Source organism: Pantherophis guttatus, chromosome 15 (assembly GCF_059756535.1).
Source record: "Pantherophis guttatus breed Tessera chromosome 15, ASM5975653v1, whole genome shotgun sequence".
Taxonomy (NCBI): domain Eukaryota; kingdom Metazoa; phylum Chordata; class Lepidosauria; order Squamata; family Colubridae; genus Pantherophis; species Pantherophis guttatus.
Genome location: NC_142077.1, coordinates 7,253,777 through 7,272,932, shown reverse-complemented (window position 1 = coordinate 7,272,932; position 19,156 = coordinate 7,253,777). Strand labels below are relative to the sequence as shown.

General features: G+C 45.5%; 2 protein-coding genes across 6 annotated transcripts in view; one reads left to right on the top strand and one right to left on the bottom strand.

Annotated features, from left to right (window-relative positions):
• Window positions 1-19,156, bottom strand: part of NMNAT1 (nicotinamide nucleotide adenylyltransferase 1) — a 38,170-nt gene that overhangs the window by 3,639 nt on the left and 15,375 nt on the right. For 2 of the 5 annotated variants that reach the window (XM_034438869.3, XM_034438867.3), the window contains exons 2-4: window positions 7,086-7,247; window positions 4,778-4,961; window positions 2,569-2,708 (exon numbers count right to left, since the gene is read on the bottom strand). In XM_034438869.3, the coding sequence (XP_034294760.2) occupies window positions 2,569-2,708; window positions 4,778-4,961; window positions 7,086-7,203 (442 nt within the window). In that variant the 5' untranslated portion in view covers window positions 7,204-7,247. Of the gene's footprint in view, window positions 1-2,568; window positions 2,709-4,777; window positions 4,962-7,085; window positions 7,251-14,676; window positions 14,773-19,156 lie in introns of those variants that run through there. The other 3 variants (XM_034438868.3, XM_034438866.3, XM_087878907.1) reach the window with 2 other exon arrangements.
• Window positions 9,451-17,898, top strand: LOC132709250 (uncharacterized). The gene is made up of 6 exons (XM_087879387.1): window positions 9,451-9,470; window positions 13,097-13,159; window positions 14,675-14,754; window positions 15,762-15,892; window positions 17,374-17,440; window positions 17,768-17,898. The coding sequence occupies exons 1-6, from the start codon at window positions 9,451-9,453 to the stop codon at window positions 17,896-17,898; spliced, it is 492 nt and encodes a 163-aa protein (XP_087735513.1).

Sequence of the window (19,156 nt, the reverse complement as noted above, 5' to 3'; positions counted from 1 at the left end):
TAAATAAACTGGCAGACAACCAATTCTTCCGATAAGAAGCTTGGCAGCAACCCAGTAGCTGCTTGCCAAGAACTTTACTCAATAAACAAAATACACACAGTCAAGAATTGTCCAGTTCGTAAAATAAATCCAAGGCCGATAATGTTGTTTCCAAAGATGCAATGTGACTCGATTGTAGTTACTTTTGTCCGTCACAGAGTCTGAATGGCCACCTCACCCCCTTTTATACCCTGTGGGGTGTGGTCCAGTGACTCAGCCTAATCTCTGGCACGCCTTTTCTTCTGTTGCGCGCGCTTATCTCTGCGACGCTGCCGAGGATCCAGCCAAGACTCATCTCCCTCATCACTGTCCACCTGTGACTGCGTGGACATGCTTGGCCCCGGCCCTATCTCTTGCCCTTTGGCGGACACCGAAGGCATTGCCAGAGAGGAGGGTCCTGAAGAGGGAGGCCTTGCCAACTCCTCTCCTTCATTCTCGGAGTCCTCTCCTGCCGATGACACAGGCTCAGGTAACGGAGCCACAACAATAGTAGAGCACCGGGCAGGAAAACCAGCAACATTTTGCTTCCCAAAGGTTGAAATTCTGCAGCAATAAATGAGGAATACCATCCGCTGATGATGCAGGGTTTCCTCGAACTGGAGATGAAGGGCGTATACCGTATTTTTCAGAGTATAAGATGCTCCGGAATATAAGACGCACCTTAGTTTTGGGGGAGAAAAATAAGAAGGAAAAAAAAAATACTGCCTCTGCCTACCAGCATTCATCGGTATTCATCTGGCTAGCGTCCTTACCAAACAGCCTGGTGAGCTTCAGCACATGAGCCTGATTCAGCAGGAGCAGCTGATTGGCGGGTGGATCAGCCTCCTGGAATACCCCCAATCAGCTGTTCCCAGAGGTGCACTTTAGCAACAGGTTCGCTGGTTGTGAATGCGCATCGGCCTTGTTGGAGCAGATAAAAGGTTAAAGGTTCCCCTCGCACATATGTGCTAGTCATTCCCGACTTTAGGGGGCAGTGCTCATCTCCGTTTCAAAGCCGAAGAGCCAGCGCTGTCCGAAGACGTCTCCGTGGTCAAGCAGCCGGCATAACTCAACGCCAAAGGCGCACGGAAGCTGTGACCTTCCCACCAAAGGTGGTGCCTATTTTTCTACTTGCATTTTTTACATGCTTTCGAACTGCTAGGTTGGCAGAAGCTGGGACAAGTAACGGGAGCTCACCCCCGTTACGTGGCACTTAGGGATTCGAACCGCTGAACGGCCGATCTTTCGATTGAGAAGCTCAGTGTCTTAGCCACTGAGCCACTGTGTCCCTGGGGCAGATAGGCAGCTTCAAAAATGCAGCTTATTGTCGCAAGGGAGCAGCTGTTCCGGGTTGATGTTTTGGCCTTTGCGTCTTGCTTTTTCACCCTCCGAAAGCTCCGTTTGAGAGGATGTACGGAAGCCGAAGGGTGGGGGCCAGCGGGTGGGCGGGGCTACATTTGGTGTATAAGACGCACCCAAATTTTCACCCTCTTTTAGCGGAAAAAATGTGTGTCTTATACTCCAAAAAATACGGTAAATTTAATAAAGAAAGAAAATAAATCATTGCTATAAGTGCCGGCCACCAGACCAGCTTGGCCAACATTGATGGTAGGTTCAGCTTCAGGAAAAAAAAATTTTTTTAATTTAAATTGAAAGCATCTGTCTGCCCAGGGCAGTGAAAACATTTTCAAATCACCTCTGGCACACTTGATTGTGTCAAGATGAACTCTGGAGATGCAAAATGCAGCAAGCGTTGCATTCAAATGAAAAGCCCGAGTATTTAAATGATCCTGTCATTTTAAAATTAATCTAGGCCAGGATTCCAAGGGGCACCTTTGGAAAGATAAGCTGTTGGGTATTTGGTTATGAAGAGGATTGGAGGGTAAGGAGCTGGCTGGGAATATCAAGCAGAAGTTAACCAGCCATCTAGAGGGAGGATGTACGTTGCCACTTGAAGATCGTGAACTAAGTTGTCTCCTAAGTCTAAATCAGGGGTGTCCAATCTTGTTGACTTTAAGACCTGTGGACTTCAACTCCCAGAATTCCCCAGCCAGCCATGGGAATTCTGGGAGTTGAAGTCCACAGGTCTTAACGTCAACCAAGTTGGACATCCCTGCTCTAAACGTCCTGGGGTTTAGAAAGAGAATTCACCGATACCAGTTTTCCCAGGTTGAGTAATATTCCGAGTCTTCCTTGTTATTTACCGGTATCCATGGATAGAAAATAAAAATAGGAAATATATATTTGTTTACTTTGTCGCATTTCTATGCCGCCCAACTCCCAAGGGAGATCCCATAGATCCAAATAAGACATAAATCGTGTTTACGTATCTTCGATCAAGAAGGAATATCTGAGAATATACGAAGAGAGTTAAGATTTGGGTACTGTTGGAACGACGTTGAATTGCACAACTATCATGGACGTATTTTTGTTACAGGCGTATTTGTATTAGTATTTTCATATTTTAAATTTTAATAAAGGGTTCTTGAAAAGAAAAAAAAAGAAAAAGAAAGAAAGAAAGAAAGAAAGAAAGAAAGAAAGAAAACTCACATTTTCGTTTGGGTTGATTCATTCTAACAGGGAGTTGGCTCACAGCTGCCCTCTTTCTTTTCCGGGTTGTTCTGTTTGGAAGACGGGCATCTTCCACACTGTTGGCAGAATAGGAATGCTTCAGCTTCTGGTGATGATATCTACAGAACAGCATTGAAGAAAAGATACACTCGTAAATATACACAGCAGTACAGTGGTGGGTTTCAAATTTTTTTTACTACCGTGGGTTCTGTGGGTGTGGCTTGGTGGGCATGGCAGGGGAAGAATACTGTAAAATCTCCATTCCCACCCCACTCTGGGGGAAGGATACTGCAAAAACTCCATTCCCTCCCCAATCCAGGGGAAGGTTACTGCAAAATCCCCATTTCTTCCCGATCAAGCTGGGACTCGGGAGGCAGAGAATAGATGGGGGCGATGCCAGTCAGAATTTTTACTACCGGTTCTCCGAACTACTCAAAATTTCCGCTACCGGTTCTCCAGAACTGGTCAGAACCTGCTGAAACCCCACCTCTGCAGCAGTACTGGAACAATCTGGAACTGAACGACGCTATAGAGCACTGCACACCAGAACAACTAGACACAAGGACAGTTTTTTCCCCGAACGCCATCACTCTGCTAAACAAAGAATTCTCTCAACACTGTCAAACTATTCACTAAGTCTGCACTACTATTACTGTTAATCTTCTCATGGTTCCTATCACCCATCTCCTCCCACTAATGACTGTATGACTGTAACTTGTTGCTGTATCCTTACGATTTATATTGATTGTTTCCTAGTATGATTTAATTGCTAATTTGTACCCTATGACTATCATTAAGTGTTGTACCTTATGATTCTTGATGAATGTATCTTGTCTTTTAATGTACACTGAGAGCATATGCATCAAAGACAAATTCCTTGTGTGTCCAATCACACTTGAACAATAAAGAATTCTGTTCTGTTCTGTTCTTTTCTGTTCTGTTCTGTTCTATTCTACCTTTTCCTTCCAGTGTGACTTAAATGATTCCATGAAATGAAAATGAAAAGAATGTATCTTGTCTTTTTATGTACACTGAGAGCATATGCACCAAAGACAAATTCCTTGTGTGTCCAGTCACACTTGGCCAATAAAGAATTTTAATCTATTCTAATCTAATCTAATCAGTATGGCAATACTGAAGTTCTTTTCATCATTTAAACCCATGTTTTATCTAGGGGCACAATACTGGACAGAAGCCTGGGAGAAAATTGTATCCTGTATCGGTGTATATATAAACTGATAAGATATAATATAAACTTATAGGTATGTCTCTAGTCTAATGAAGAGAAGGTGGCATGATAGCAGTCTTCCAATATTTGAGAGGCTGTCACAGAGAAGGGGGGGGGGACTCAAGCTATTTTCCAAAGCACCAGACGGCAAGACAAGAAACAATGGGTGGAAACTAATCAAGGAGAGAAGCAATCTAGAACTAAAGGAGAAATTTCCTGATGTTTAGGACAGTTAATCAGTGGAACAGCTTGTCTTCAGAACTTGTGGGTGCTCCAACATAGTAGTCTTTTAAATGGTATTTATCCATTTAAACGGTACCATTTATCTGAAATGGTATCGGGTCTCCTGTTTGAACAGGGGGCTGGACTAGAAGACCTCCAAGGTCCCTTCCGACTCTTGTTATTCTGTAATACTGCTTGCAATCCAGTCCCACAGGTGCAGGGGTGGGTTCTAAATTTTTTTACTACCGGTTCTGTGGGCATGGCTTATTTTGTGGGTGTGGCTTGGAGGTCATGTGACTAGGTGGGCGTGGCTAGCTGGTCAGAGTCATTTCTGGAAGGTCCTCGCACTTACGACCCGACTCATTTGTTTGCTTTTAACACTGATCAGCTGTAGGGCGGCCCTTTGAAGCCCCACGGCAAGAGTTTAAACAGTTTTTTTCCCTCTAGTCATCAGCTGGGACTCAGGAGGCAGCAATAGATTGGGGGTGGGGCCAAATAAAAGGTAAGAATAACATGGGAGGGTGGGGAGAACCGGTTCGGTGACGTCATATCATCACGCTACCGGCTCGGCCGAACCGGACCGAACCGGGAAGAACCCACCACTGCACAGGTGTCTATTAAAAACAGACACACTGGGCTTGAGGCTTTACTGGTATGATGGGCTGAGAAACTCTGAACGAACGCCCACAACATGGCTTTCGTGCAAGATGAGCAAAAATGCCCAGTCCCGGCCAATACCTGAGGACTTGGATGGTTTCTTGCCACTCCTTTTGGTTGCTTTCCCAGTCGTCGACTTCCAGCCAGTCCGAGTTTTCCGCTGCGAGTCTTGCCATGGCCACCCGGTGACTGGCGCTGACCAGGCCCTTCTTCAGATAGGCGTCCCCCACAGGTGAAATGATCCCTCGGACCACTTTGTATTTCCCTGCCGGAGCCGATACATTAAAAAAACCTGGGTGTTGCTGTCGTTGGAGGGCCCAACCAGCATCAGAGAAGCCTGCTTTAAATCACCATTTAGCGATAAAGCTCCCTAGGTCATCATGGACTCGTTTTTCCTCTCTCCCTTCTTGCTTTAAATTACCAGCATTCTATCTAACAAGCATGTGTTTGCTGCCTTAGAAGAGTGAGGAAAATCCTCAGGGACGACTCTCACCCTGGTCACCCACTTCTTTACCCTCGTGCCATCGGGAAGGAGATATAGAAGCGTAGCACAAACAGGCTGAAGAACAGTTTTTAATCCGTGGGCTGTCAGACTCCTGAATGAGAAATCAACATAAGAGCCTTGGTAGTACAGTGGTTTAAAGCACCCTGTTATTAAGACCAGCTGCCTGCAATTACTGCAGGTTCGAATCTTGCCAAGGCTCAAGGTTGACTCAGCCTTCCATCCTTTCTAAGGTAGGTAAATTGAGGACCCAGTTTGTGGGGGCAATAAGCTGACTTTGTATAAATATACAAAAGGATGAAGGCTATTGCCTAGTGCATTGTAAGCCGTCCTGAGTCTCCGGAGAAGGGCGGCATATAAATCAAATTAAAAACAAACAAACAAACAAACAAACATCATAACTACGTAGTATGATGGACTGCAGGGCCGGCGCAACGTGTAACATGTTCATGCAAGTGCAATAGGACTGGGTGTTTTGTTAATATGATTTATTGGGTTAGGGGTTTTCTGTCTTCACTGTGAGTTATATGGTGTTGGGGGGGTGCACTGAGGGAGCTCAACCGATCTCATTGTGCACTGACAATAAAGATTTGAATTTGAATGTGGAATTTGCATTAGAAGTTGTTCCTTAAATGGCATAAGAGGAGGGAGGGAGGGAGGGAGGGAGGGAGGAAGGAAGGAAGGAAGGAAGTCTGGAGTTTAAGAGGGAGGGAGGGAGGGAAGGAGGGAGGGAGGGAGGAAGGAAGTCTGGAGTTTAAGAGGGAGGGAGGGAGGGAGGGAGGAAGGAAGGAAGGAAGGAAGGAAGGAAGGAAGGAAGGAAGGAAGGAAGGAAGTCTGGAGTTTAAGAGGGAAGGAGGGAGGGAGGGAGGAAGGAAGGAAAGAAAGAAGGAAGGAAGGAAGTCTGGAGTTTAAGAGGGAGGGAGGGAAGGAGGGAGGGAGAGAGGGAGGGAGGAAGGAAGGAAGGAAAGAAAGAAGGAAGGAAGGAAGGAAGTCTGGAGTTTAAGAGGAAGGGAGGGAGGGAAGGAGGGAGGGAGAGAGGGAGGGAGGGAGGAAGGAAGGAAGGAAAGAAAGAAGGAAGGAAGGAAGTCTGGAGTTTTAAGAGGGAGGGAGGGAGGGAGGGAGGGAGGGAGGGAGGAAGGAAGGAAAGAAGGAAGGAAGTAAGTCTGGAGTTTAAGAGGGAGGGAGGAAGGAAGGAAGAAGGAAGTCTGGCATTTAAGAGTGAATGAGGGAGGGAGGAGGGTAGATAAAAGAAGGGAGGAAGGGAGGGAGAGAAGGCTGCTGAGGGTAAAAAATATAGCAATGCACTGCAACTACCTGTGATTCCTATTCATTATTAGTCATGCATTTCTGGCACATAAGAGTGAAAAACAGTCACCTTAGAAATTAGGAAAGAAAAGCACCAGAATCGAAAGAGTTGCAGACCAGCAGTTACAACAGGCTCTGTTGTAAATCAAACTTATTTGTTTGCTCATTTGTTCCCTATGACTATCATTAAGTGTTGTATCTTATGATTCTTGATGAATGTTCTTTTTTTTTATGTACACTGCGTGCGTATGCACCAAAGACAAATTCCTTGTGTGTCCAATCACACTTGGCCAATAAAGAATTCTATTCTATTCTATTCTATTCTATTCTATTCTATTCTATTCTATTCTATTCTATTCTATTCTATTCTATTCTCAAACTGCCCTCCCTTTGAACGAGAGGCGGCAGAAAATGAGACTCGTGGGTGACAGATTCCTCTTCAGGAACATCCACAGCAATTCTCCCCCTCTCTAGATATGTCCTATGACAGGTTTTGTCATCCAGCCACGACAGGTTAGGGATAATGGGAATTGTAGTCCAAAGCACCTGGAGGAAACTTCTCAACGAAGCCCCCAGTTTTACCTGTTTCCTGCAGGTGATCTCTTGCCAATTCGAAAAGCCGAAGGTGCATGTTGGTGATGGGGTTGAAGGAGCCGCACGCCAGCAAGATCACTTCGGTCTGGTTGTCGGAATCCTCCATCGGCCTAAACTGGAGCCCCTTTTGCCAGGGAAGACGCGAGGCACCTGCTTCAAGGGAGAAGGAAAAAAAGGAAAGTTTTTTTTTTTAAAAAAAGAAGAAAAACTATTTTCATTTTCCACTGGAACAAAAAAAAAAAAAAAACCAAAACAGTAAGAGAAGTTGTTTCTTTCATACTACCCTGTTTCTCCGAAAATAAAACCCAACCGGAAAATAAGCCCTAGCACCATTTTTCAGGATGCTCGTAATATAAGCCCTACCCCCCAAAATAAGCCCCAGTTAAGATTGTCAGCCAGATGGATGCATTTAGTACCGTATTTCCCCCCAAAATAAGCCCTAACCAGAAAATAAGCCCTAATGCGTCTTTTGGAGCAAAACATTAATATAAGACCCAGTCTTATTTTTGGGGAAACATGGAAGTATAGAAAGCCAGTCAGTTCCACGCAACAGAAGTAGATGAAAGGAAACCCTGAAATTTTGCTGTCTTCTGATATCACACCGGCTCCTGCAACAAGGCGATGGCAAATTTGGTAGAAAGAGAGCAGTTATATCAGCCTGCTCCCTGAAGAAAAACCAAGTTTCTGGTCCTCATGAATACGCAGCTAAGTGACTGTTAAGTTCAGGCTTCGCCAATATTTTGGAAATGCCCATTTTAATGTGGTTTTGGCTGCTACAAAGCAGAGGGGCCATTTCTGTGCAAATACAATACAATACAATACAATACAATTCTTTCTTTCTTTCTTTCTTTCTTTCTTTCTTTCTTTCTTTCTTTACTTATTTATTTACTTATTTACTTATTTATTTTATTTATTTATTGGTTCGATTTATATGCCGCCCTTCTCCGGAGACTCAGGGCGGCTTACAATGCGTTAAGCAATAGCCGTCGTACTTTTGTATATACCTGCTTCGTAGGGCTTTTGGTCCCTACCCCCCAAGCGGTGTTCTTTTTTATACAAAGTCAGCTTATTGCCCCCCCACAATCCAGGTCCTTTATTGGGCAAGTGTGATTGGACACACAAGGAATTTGTCTTTGGTGCATAAGCTCTCAGCGACGAGGCGCTCCCATGTGACACCTCTCCTGCGCGAGCTGCACTGGCTCCCAGTGGTCTTCCGGGTGCGCTTCAAGGTGTTGGTGACCACCTTTAAAGCGCTCCATGGCTTAGGGCCGGGGTATTTACGAGACCACCTTCTGCCACCAATAGCCTCCCACCGGCCAGTACGCTCCCACAGAGTGGGCCTCCTCAGGGTGCCGTCCGCCAGACAATGTCGGCTGGCGACCCCCAGGGGGAGAGCCTTCTCTGTGACGGCGCCCACCCTCTGGAACAACCTTCCCCCAGAGTTACGTATAATAACAGACCTCCGGATTTTTCGTCGGGCCCTGAAAACCCATTTATTTCAACAAGCTGGGCTGGCCTGAGTTAAATTTTAAATTGATTTTAAATTGGGTTATCTTAATTTCGGCCAAAATATTTAATTATTTTAATACTGTTCTTAAATTTTGTATGCTTTGTTTTTATCTTGGCTGTGCACCGCCCTGAGTCCTATTGGAGAAGGGCGGTATAGAAATTTAATTAATAAATAATAAATAATAATAAATAAATAAAAAGACAAGATACATTCGTTAAGACTCATAAGGTAAAACCCTTAGTGATAGTCATAGGGTACAAATAAGCAATTGAATCCTACTACGAAACGATCAATATAAATGGTTAATACAAGCCACTAAAGGACAACAGGGGTTAAACAGATGGAATGACTGTTTTCCAGGTAGTTTAGGAACATCATTACAGTACCGTCATAATTTGATCGCTTTTGCGGGGATTAATAATATTTCTCTCTTCGTTTCCCCATCCGCCCCCCCTCTGCCGCCCCCCCCCCCGCGCTGAATAGATTTCCCAAGGCTGGGTTTCTAAAGTTGCACTGCTTTTAATTTCACTTCTTCGTTAGGCCAACCATGACAGAAGCCAAAAAAAGAAGAAGAAGAAGAAGTAATCAAAGCCATATCTGGGTTTAATTCCAGCCTTGCGCATTTGCCAAAGCAAAAAAGCCAACGTCTGAATAATGAATACAGGTAAAATGATCTCCACCTGTCACAGGTATATAAAAATACCTGCCTTGGCCAGCCACCTCTGGGGCTAGACAGCAGCAACGCGTAGATTGAAGGGAGGTGGGGGATGCTTCTTAAGGCGGAAAGGGGATCCAATTCCTTCCCCAGAGAGAGAGAGAGAGAGATCATCAGCTGAAGCGCAGATGATCACCTGGCGATCCAGGTAAGATGGGGGCGGCAGACAAAGGAAGAAAAAAAATGCGGACATCCGACCCCTCCTTTGTCCCTGGGAAGACTCCAGTGCACTCTTCACATGTACAGGAGCATCTGGGAGGGATGACGTCCCGGAATTCCAAAGGTGAGTGCCGAGTGGGAATTCCTGGAGCTGTCATCCCAACACAATTGGGAGGGGTAGCAGGTTGAAGGAGGTTGAGTCGCAGGGGTGGGAGTCTACCGGTTCCGACCGGTTCGTAACTCCAACGATCAGCTGGGAGCGAACCGGTTCGCTCTGACTATCAACTGGGCCCGCCCGCCTGCCCCTGCGTTTTACTTACCTTTATCTTCGCAGCTGATTAGCATGGCGGATTGCTGTGCATCAGCTGTTTTTATTCCCTACCACTAACGCGGAAGGTGATTTTTTTTTATTGAACTGTGCACGCGCGCACAACGCATGCGATCTCTGAACCCGTTGTTAAACCGGAAGGATCGCACCAATGGTTGAGTGGGTCAGACAAGGAGACTACCCTAGTAAGAACAGCCAGCATGGATCAAAATAGACCTTCCGTATAGAGCAGTGATGGCTAATCTTTTTTTGAGGGGGGGGTCATGTGCGTGTGTGCCCATACCTATAATTCAATGTGCCCCACGCACGCGCACGCTCCCCCGGTTTTTGGCACGCGATGGCGCAGTGGACCCGGTAGGCCTGTTTTTCACCCTCCCCAGGTTCCAGAGGCTTTTTTGGAGCCTGGGGAGGGCGAAAACAGGCTTCCCCATCCCTCTAGAGGCCCTCTGGAAGCCAGAAAAGGCCCGTTTGCTGACTTCCAGTGGGCCCGGAAGGCCCGAAAATCAGATGCGCGTGCTGGAGCTGAGCTAGGGCAACGCTCGCGTGCCTCCCAATATGGCTCCGCGTGCCATCTGTGGCACGCATGCCATCGGTTCGCCATTACGGGTACAGAGCTTCCGTATAGGTAGTCCTCAACTTACGACACGAATACAACAGTTTGTTGAGTAACTGTTCGAAGTTACAACGGCACTGAGAAAAGTGACTTATGGACGTTTTTCACGCAACCGTTGCAGCATCCCCACAACCGCAAAATTCAGGCACTTGGCAACTCATATTTACGACAGTTATAGAGTCCCAGGGTCGCGTGATCCCCTTTTGCGAACTTCTGACAAGCAAACTCAATGGGGAAGCCAGATTCACTTAACAACCCTGTTACTCAGTGGTGGGTTGCCCCCGGTTCACACCGGTTCTATAGAACCGGTAGTAAAACCGGCGGGAGGCTCCGCCCACCGACCCCGACGTCATCAAAATGCTTCTGCGCTTGCGCAGAAGAGCGCGTGCGCGCGGCCCCGCTACAAACCAGTAGTAAAGCTAAGTAGAACCCACCCCTGCTGTTACTGGCTAAACAACTGCAGTGCTTCGTTTAACAACTGTGGCAAAAAAGGGCATAAAATGCGGCAAAACTCAGCAACAGAACGTCTCACTCAGCAACAGAAATTTGGGGCTCAATTGTGGTCATAAGTCAAGGATGACCTATGAGGCGAGGTGGCGTACTGGTTAGAGTGCAGTACTGAAAGCTACTTCAGCTGACTGCTAGCTGTAGCTCAGCAGATCAAATCTCACCAGGCTCAAGGTTGACTCCGCCGTCCATCCTTCCGAGGTGGGTAAAATAAGGACCCAGATTGTTGGGGGCAAGAGGTTGACTCTGTAAACCGCTTAGAGAGGGCTGCAAAGGGCTGTAAAGCGGTATATCAGTCTAAGTGCTATTGCTATATTCAGAAGCCCCTTTCCTCTGACGGCCGAGAACACAAGAGGTAGCAGAGCGATCCTCAGTCAAAGCCAGAATTCACACACCAGGTTTGTGGCTTAGAACATTGTGGTTTGTGAACCATGATAGCAAGGTTAGTGTGTGGTGTATGAATTCAGACCATTTGTGGCTCACAAGAGAATGGCTTGAGTGCAAAGCATCAACCCAGCTAAAACCTGGCTTGTTTTACATATGTAAATATTTTTAATTAATCGGCCTTCTAGACTTCACTTGGAAAACGTCGTATATGTGAAACACAATATTCCACTACCATGGACCAGGTTTTCCTTAGATAAAAATAATTGTGGCAAGGACAGGCCTTTAACCTAGCATTTACAATTATACAATTAAAGAACTCAATTCTACAATCCCTGGATGTCTTTTTTTGCCAGGTTTTTGACGGATCTGCTATGATTCACTTCTGCCTGGCTCACGCTGCCTATCACTTCAGCCGATGGCTCCCAAAACATCTCCGGTTCAGACTGTAAGCTGCCACAACTTGGCGTTTTAACTCGGGCACAGTATTAGAGCTTGTGATGAGGCATTCCGACTGCTTGTATTTTTATTTTGCCCAGTGAGAGCACCATCCTAGTTACAGAGGTTAGCATTAAGTGGGAAAAGAATGAATTCTTTGCTATTCATAATTCTGTGTGAAAAGTCTTCTTTGACACCGTCAGAAGTGTCCAACAAGCAGACTGCATTTGCATCTGTTTTAAACCAGGCTTAAAAACGTCTACGGGCCATGGGTGGCTCAGTGACTAAGATGCTGAGCTTGTGGATCGAAAGGTCGGCAGTTCAGCGGTTCAAATCCCTAGTGCTGCGTAACGGGGTGAGCTCCCGTGACTTGTCCCAGCTTCTGCCAACCTAGAGTTTGAAAGCATGTAAAAAATGCAAGTAGAAAAATAGGGACCACCTTTGGTGGGAAGGGAACAGCGTTCTGTGCGCCTTTGGTGTTGAGTCATGCCGGCCACGTGACCACGGAGACATCTTCGGACAGCGCCAGCTCTTCGGCTTTGAAACGGAGATGAGCACCGCCCCCTAGAGTCAGGAACAACTAGCACATATGTGCATGGGGAACCTTTACCTTTACCTTTACCTAAAAACTTCTGTATCCCACCCATATGGCTTGTCACTTGGACTTATAACTTTGTCCAATCTTTTGGGTAAGTTTTCACTTGCTGAAATTACCGTGTTTCCCCGAAAATAAGACCCTGTCTTATATTTTTTTTGAACCCTGAAATAAACGCTTGGCCTTATTTTCAGGGAGATCTTATTACTTTGGGGTGCGTGAAGCTATCTTATTTACTTACTATCTTTCTTACTTATTTACTTACTTACTTACTTACTTACTTACTTACTTACTTACTTACTTACTATCTTGTTATCTTACCTGATTTCCAGCTCTGTCTCCCTAACCCTAACCAGAGGAAATGGCGGGGACAGGCTGTGCATGCGTTTAAATATTTTCGGGGAAGGCTTATTTTCGGGGGGCAGCTTATTTTAGCACATGCGCTTTTAATAATTTTAAATTTTGTATTGGTATGTGTTTTAGTTCTGGCTGTGCACCGCCCTGAGTCCACTAGGAGAAGGGTGGTATACAAATAAAATAAAATAAATAAATAATAAATAAAAGCCCGATTGGGCTTACTATCAGGGGAGGTCTTATTTTAGGGGAAACAGGGTACAAGGATGAAATTCACTGCTCAACACTGCTTGCCACTAATTATCGAATGTAGAGAATTATGATAATATATTTCCAAACAATAAAGATACTGATAAGTCTCTCTCTCATTTTTTATTTCTTTGTTCTTTTCGCCAGGCAACTCGTGATTTTTGCCCTTGGGACTGCCATCCTTCTTCTCCAATTCTACGTCCTGCTACGGTATTAAGCGGAATTTTATTCTTTTTCTTTTTCCTCTGATATTCCCTTTACATGCTTGCGTACCTTCAAGAACACGGGGGCAGCCGACTGGAATATCCGGAGGAGCTCTTGAGAAGAGAGAAGTTGCAGCCTGTCCCATGAGTGTTTGGGGTGGGGTTGGATTGGATTTATTTTGGTTAAAGTCCCTGGTAGAGACTTAAAACAGATGACTTCTTGCTTTTTCCCCCAGAGGTTCAAATTCCAAAGTTGAAGGGCTGGAAATTTAAGGGAAGGCTGTGGTGGGACAGATATTTTAGACTATACTGATAGTAAAACGATCACCAGGCCTTGAAAGCACTGCCTAATGAAGACTCTTTAAGTTAGCATTAGGAAATTAGGTACATGTTGGAAGTGGAAGTGGAAGTGGAAGGGAAGGAAAAAAGGGAAAAGGGAAAAGGGAAAAGGGAAAAGGGAAAGGGAAAGGGAAAGGAAAGGAAAGGAAAGGAAAGGAAAGGAAAGGAAAGGAAAGGAGGAAGATGGAAGGGAAGGGAAAGGGAAAAGGGAAGGGACAGGAAAGGACAGGAAAGGAAAGGAAAAGAGGAAGATGGAAGGGAAGGGAAGGACAGGAAAAGAGGAAGATGGAAGGGAAAGGAAAGGAAAGGAAAGGAAGGGAAGGGAAGGGAAGGGAAGGGAAAGGAAAGGAAAGGAAAGGAAAGGAAAGGAAAGGAAAGGAAAGGAAAGGAAAGGAAAGGAAAGGAGGAAGATGGAAGGGAAGGGAAAGGGAAAAGGGAAGGGACAGGAAAGGACAGGAAAAGAGGAAGATGGAAGGGAAGGAAAGGACAGGAAAAGAGGAAGATGGAAGGGAAAGGAAAGGAAAGGAAAGGAAGGGAAGGGAAGGGAAGGGAAGGGAAAGGAAAGGAAAGGAAAGGAAAGGAAGGGAAGGGAAGGGAAGGGAAAGGAAAGGAAAGGAAAGGAAAGGAAAGGAAAGGGAGGAGGAGGAAAGGGAAGGGAAGGAAGAGAGAGAAGGAAAGGGAGAAGGAGGGGCAGGAAGGGAAGGGGAGGAGGGAAGGGAAGAGGGGTGGGAAGGGAAGGAAAGGAAAGGGGGAAGAAGGGAAGGAGAGGAGAAGGGAAGGAAAGGAAAGGGAAGGAGGGAAGGGAAGGGACGGGAAGGAAAGGGGAGGAGGGAAGGGAAGGGAAGGGAAGGGAAGGGAAGGAAGAGAGAGGAGGAAAGGAAAGGAAAGTTCAGACAGGTCTAGAAATTTGCAGATTGCACATGTAAATAAAGGTGAGAAACAAAGGAATTTCCCAGTGGGAAAGGCAAAGTGCCTGGCACTAGCAGAAATGAGGCCAAGTGCGAAGTTAAAGGTATGGTAAATCTATTCAGAGGTACATATAATAATATACTGTACATTCAGCAGAATTCAGCAGAGCCTGCCAACAGGGGAAAGATAACTTGTGAGCAAAACTGCCATTTGTGAATTTGGAACACATGGTTACTGGCCCACCTTCCCACCCCCCCAAAATCTTGTTTTTCAGACCTAAATCTTCTCACTACTGCAACCAGCCCCTTCTCTACAACCTGGTGGGAAGCATCATCCTGATGTTCTTCGCTACGGGTGCGTGAAGGCTTCCAGCAGCTCCTCCAGAGCATCAGGAGAGGACGACTGTGGTTCTTTCGGCTCCACAAATCTAAACATTTGTGCTGCAGAAAATGACAAAGGGGGGGGTGTATACCCAGGGGTGGGCTTCAAAAATTTTAGCAAGGGGTTCTCTGCCCGGTTGCTGGGTGGGCGTGGCCTAGTTGGCCTCCTGCACCACAGCACGGGATGTTTTTGCCCTCCCCAGGCTCCGGAGGCGTTTTTTGAGCCTCCAGGAGGGCAAAAACAGCCTCCCCAGGCTCCGGAGGCCCTCTGGAGGCTGGAAACGGGCCCTTCCTGAACTTCCAGTACAGTGCTGAAATCCAAATTTTTTTATTACCGGTTCTGTGGGCATGGCTTGGTGGCTGTGGTGTGGCTTGGTGGGTGTGGCAGGGGAAGGATACTGCAAAATCCCCATTCCCACCCCCACTCCAGGGGAAGGATACTGCAAAATCTCCATTCCCATCCCACTCTGGGACCAGCCAGAGGTGGTATTTGCCGGTTCTCTGAACTACTTTCTGCTACTGGTTTTCCGAACTACTCAAAATTTCCGCTACCAGTTCTCCGAACTACTCAAAATTTCCGCTACCGGTTCTCCGAACTGCTCAAAATTTCTACTACCGGTTCTCCAGAACCTGTCAGAACTTGCTAGATTTCACCCCTGTTCCAGTAGGCCCCTTTTTCACCCTCCGCGAGCCTCCGCAAGCAACCTGCACTTACCTGCATCCAAAACGGGCTGCATGGGGACTCCTGGGAGGGGCTGGGCGGGGTGAGCCAGGAGTGGGATTTGGGGGCTCTCTGAACTGCACAGAATCTTAGCTAGAGGTTCTCCCGAACCCGTGCGAACCCCAGCAGCCCATCCCTGTGTATACCTCACGTGAACAGACTGCCATGGAGGCCATTCAGGATTGCACAAAGCTCTACCTGTCGCTCCTGCCTGCATGCCCATCCCCATAAGCTAATTCTCCCCCTTACTCTCTTTTTAGGGCTGGCTTTGATCTTAGCCCTGACGCCGCACATCCCATGGGAGCTGAGAGCCACAATCTCGGTTTTTGGACTTGCCTCTTTTGCAGAAGGCGCTTATATCACTCTACTCACTGCCTTGGCCCCACAATGCGTATGTAGCTCATGTCTCCATCAGATTTCCTCCCACTGTACAAGCAGTCCGTGACTTAGCAATAGCACTTAAGACTTATATACAGCTTCACAATGCTTTCCAGCCCTCTCTAAGCAGTTTACAGAGTCAGCCTATGGCCCCCAACAGTTTGGCTCCTCATTTGACCCACCTCGGAAGGATGGAAGGCTGAGTCAACCTTGAGCCAATCGGTCAGGATCAAACTATTGGCAGTGGGCAGAGTTAGCCTGCAATACTGCATTCTAATTACTGGGAAGGAAGGAAGGAAGGAAGGAAGGAAGGAAGGAAGGAAGGAAGGAAGGAAGGAAGGGCAGTTAAGACTTATATACTGTTTCACAGTCCTTTACAGCCCTCTCTAAACGATTTACAGAGTCAGCCTATTACCCCAACAATCTGAGTCCTCATTTTACCCATCTCAGAAGGATGGAAGGCTGAGTCAACCTTGAGTCTGGTGAGATTCGATCTGCCAAATTGCAGGCAGTCGGTGATCAGCAGAAGTAGCCTGCAGTACCGCACTCTAACCACTGCGCCACTGCGGCTCGCTTACAAACACAGTTGGTAAGCGAGACAGCAGTTATGTGAATGTTGCAACATTTGACGGCCTTTCTTGCTGCCGTTGTTAAGTGAGCCACCGCAGTTGTTAAGTGAATCACACGGTCGTTAAAGTGAATCTGGTGTCCCCATTGACTTGGCTTGTCAGAAGGTCGCAAAGGGGGAATCACGTGATCCCGGGACACTGCACCCGTCATAAATAGGAACCAATTGTCGAACCTCCGAATTTAAATCACGTGACTATGGATGCAACGGTTGTAAGTGTGAGAAAGTAGCCCTGAGTCCCTTTTTTTCGATGTCATTGTCACTCTCAATGGTCACTAAATGAACTATTGTAAGTTGAGAACTACCCTGTTTCCCCGAAAATAAGACATCCGCTGATAATAAGCCCAATCGGGCTTTTGAGCGCATGCACTAAAATAAGCCCCCCCCTCTGAAAATAAGCCTTCCCCGAAAATGTTTAAAGGCATGCACAACCGGTCCCTGCCATTTCCTCTGGTTGGGGTTAGGGAGACAGAGCTGGGAGTCTGGTAAGAGGACAAGAGGAGCCCCATCTTGCTCCATGCGCCCCAAAATAATAAGACCACCCCGAAAATAAGGCCAAGCGCTTATTTCAGGGTTCAAAAGAAATATAAGACAGGGTCTTATTTTCAGGGAAACACGGTACCTGCACCTGAGTCAAACAAAACCTGGACTGTTTAATATACTTCTACGAGTTCATTTACCATGGAGTGATTGCATTAGACCGATTTTCCAAGGAAAGGTTTCTGATCATAAAAGAATGTCTATTCTGAATCCTAAGAGAATTCCTCGCACGGGAGGGTAATTCTGAATATAGACCGCTTAAATTAAAATATTAGAAAACATTTTTAATTCCTTTATCATAAAGAATATATATATATCTTTCCTAGGCCAGAACCACTCCTGAGCTCTATTACCTCTCGATGATTCTGTCAGCGGCTAGCATAATATCGGCCAGTAAGTATTGTGATTTCTCTTTATACAAGTTAAAGGTAAAGGTTCCCCTCGCACATACGTGCTAGTCGTTCCCGACTCTAGGGGGCGGTGCTCATCTCTGTTTCAAAGCCGAAGAGCCAGCGCTGTCCGAAGACGTCTCCGTGGTCATGACGCCGGCATGACTCAACGCCAACTGTCTTGCTTAGCAAGGGGAAGTATGGGCTCCATGGTCGTCATAAGTCGAGGAACTATCTGTAATGCTGTGCCTGTGATTTATTTTTATTTTTTTTGCATTTGGACAGAAAATACATATCATTCCTTCACACTGCGGCACTTTCTCTCTTGCAGCCTATTTTTCCTTCTTGGGATTATTCTGGCTTGCCAATGTCATTTCTCCTGGACTGGCGCTGGACAAGAAAGCCAAGACAGGAATCTGTTATGAACCAGTCTCTGAATGCGGCTGCCTGTGGCACATCTGACCGGCCATGGGTGACCACTGGCCCATGAAACAAATCTTTCTGCTAAAAGGATTCTACCTTGGTTTCATTTTATGGAATTTTATTTCACCTTATGATTGTTGATGAATGCATCTTGTCTTTTTATGTACAAAGGGAGCATATGCACCGAAGACAAATTCCTTGTGTGTCCAATCACACTTGGCCAATAAGGAATTCTATTCTATTCTATTCTATTCTATTCCGTATTTTCTATTCTATTCTATTCTATTCTATTCCGTATTTTCTATTCTATTCTATTCTATTCTATTCTATTCTATTCTATTCTATTCTATTCTATTCCATTCCATTCCATTCCATTATTTCTATTCCATTCCATTCCATTCTATTCCATTCCATATTTTCTATTCTATTCTATTCTATTCTATTTCGTATTTTCTATTCTATTCCGTATTTCCTATTCTATTCTATTCTATTTTTATTCCATTCCATTACATTCTATTCCATTCCATATTTTCTATTCTATTCTATTCTATTCTATTTCGTATTTTCTATTCTATTCTATTCTATTCTATTCTATTCTATTCTATTCTATTTTGTATTTTCTATTCTATTCTATTCTATTCTATTCTATTCTATTCTATTCTATTCTATTCTATTCTATTCTACTCTACTCTAATCTACTCTAATCTACTCTACTTTCTTTGTCAAGAGAAGACAAGAACATCCCTGGCACAGTGAAAGACCCGGAAGGCCACCAAGGGTGGAATTATGGAAGCCCCTTGTGATTCCAGGGACGGTTTAATTTAAACAAAGTTACAAGGTGGGCCCACTACAACTATTCCAAAACAGCATTTTTTAAAAAAATGTTTAGGTTTAAGATAGTTTCAGGATTAAATTCTAGGCAATATGTGTATCACCTCTCACGCAAGAAATTGAAGAAAAGGTATCTTTTCTCAATATACAATCACCCTGGCTTGGAAAAATTGCCTTCTGAACCTGCAGCCGAGAGGTGTGAAAACCAGAAAAAACATTTGTAGTTTTGCAGCACTGATTTTACGCCGTCCATCCATGTACAGTGTGAATGCCGCAGCCTAAATCTCCTCGAAGGGCATGGCAGAAGCTCCATAAAGCTTTCACACTATGATGTTGGAAAATGTGCCACTGACTTATTCCACTATACAGTCACAAGCTGGACGACCTGTCATGTTATATAAGACCCTTAAATCAATAAATACTAATAAATAAATATCCTTTTCTTCTGTTGAGCAATGAAACAACA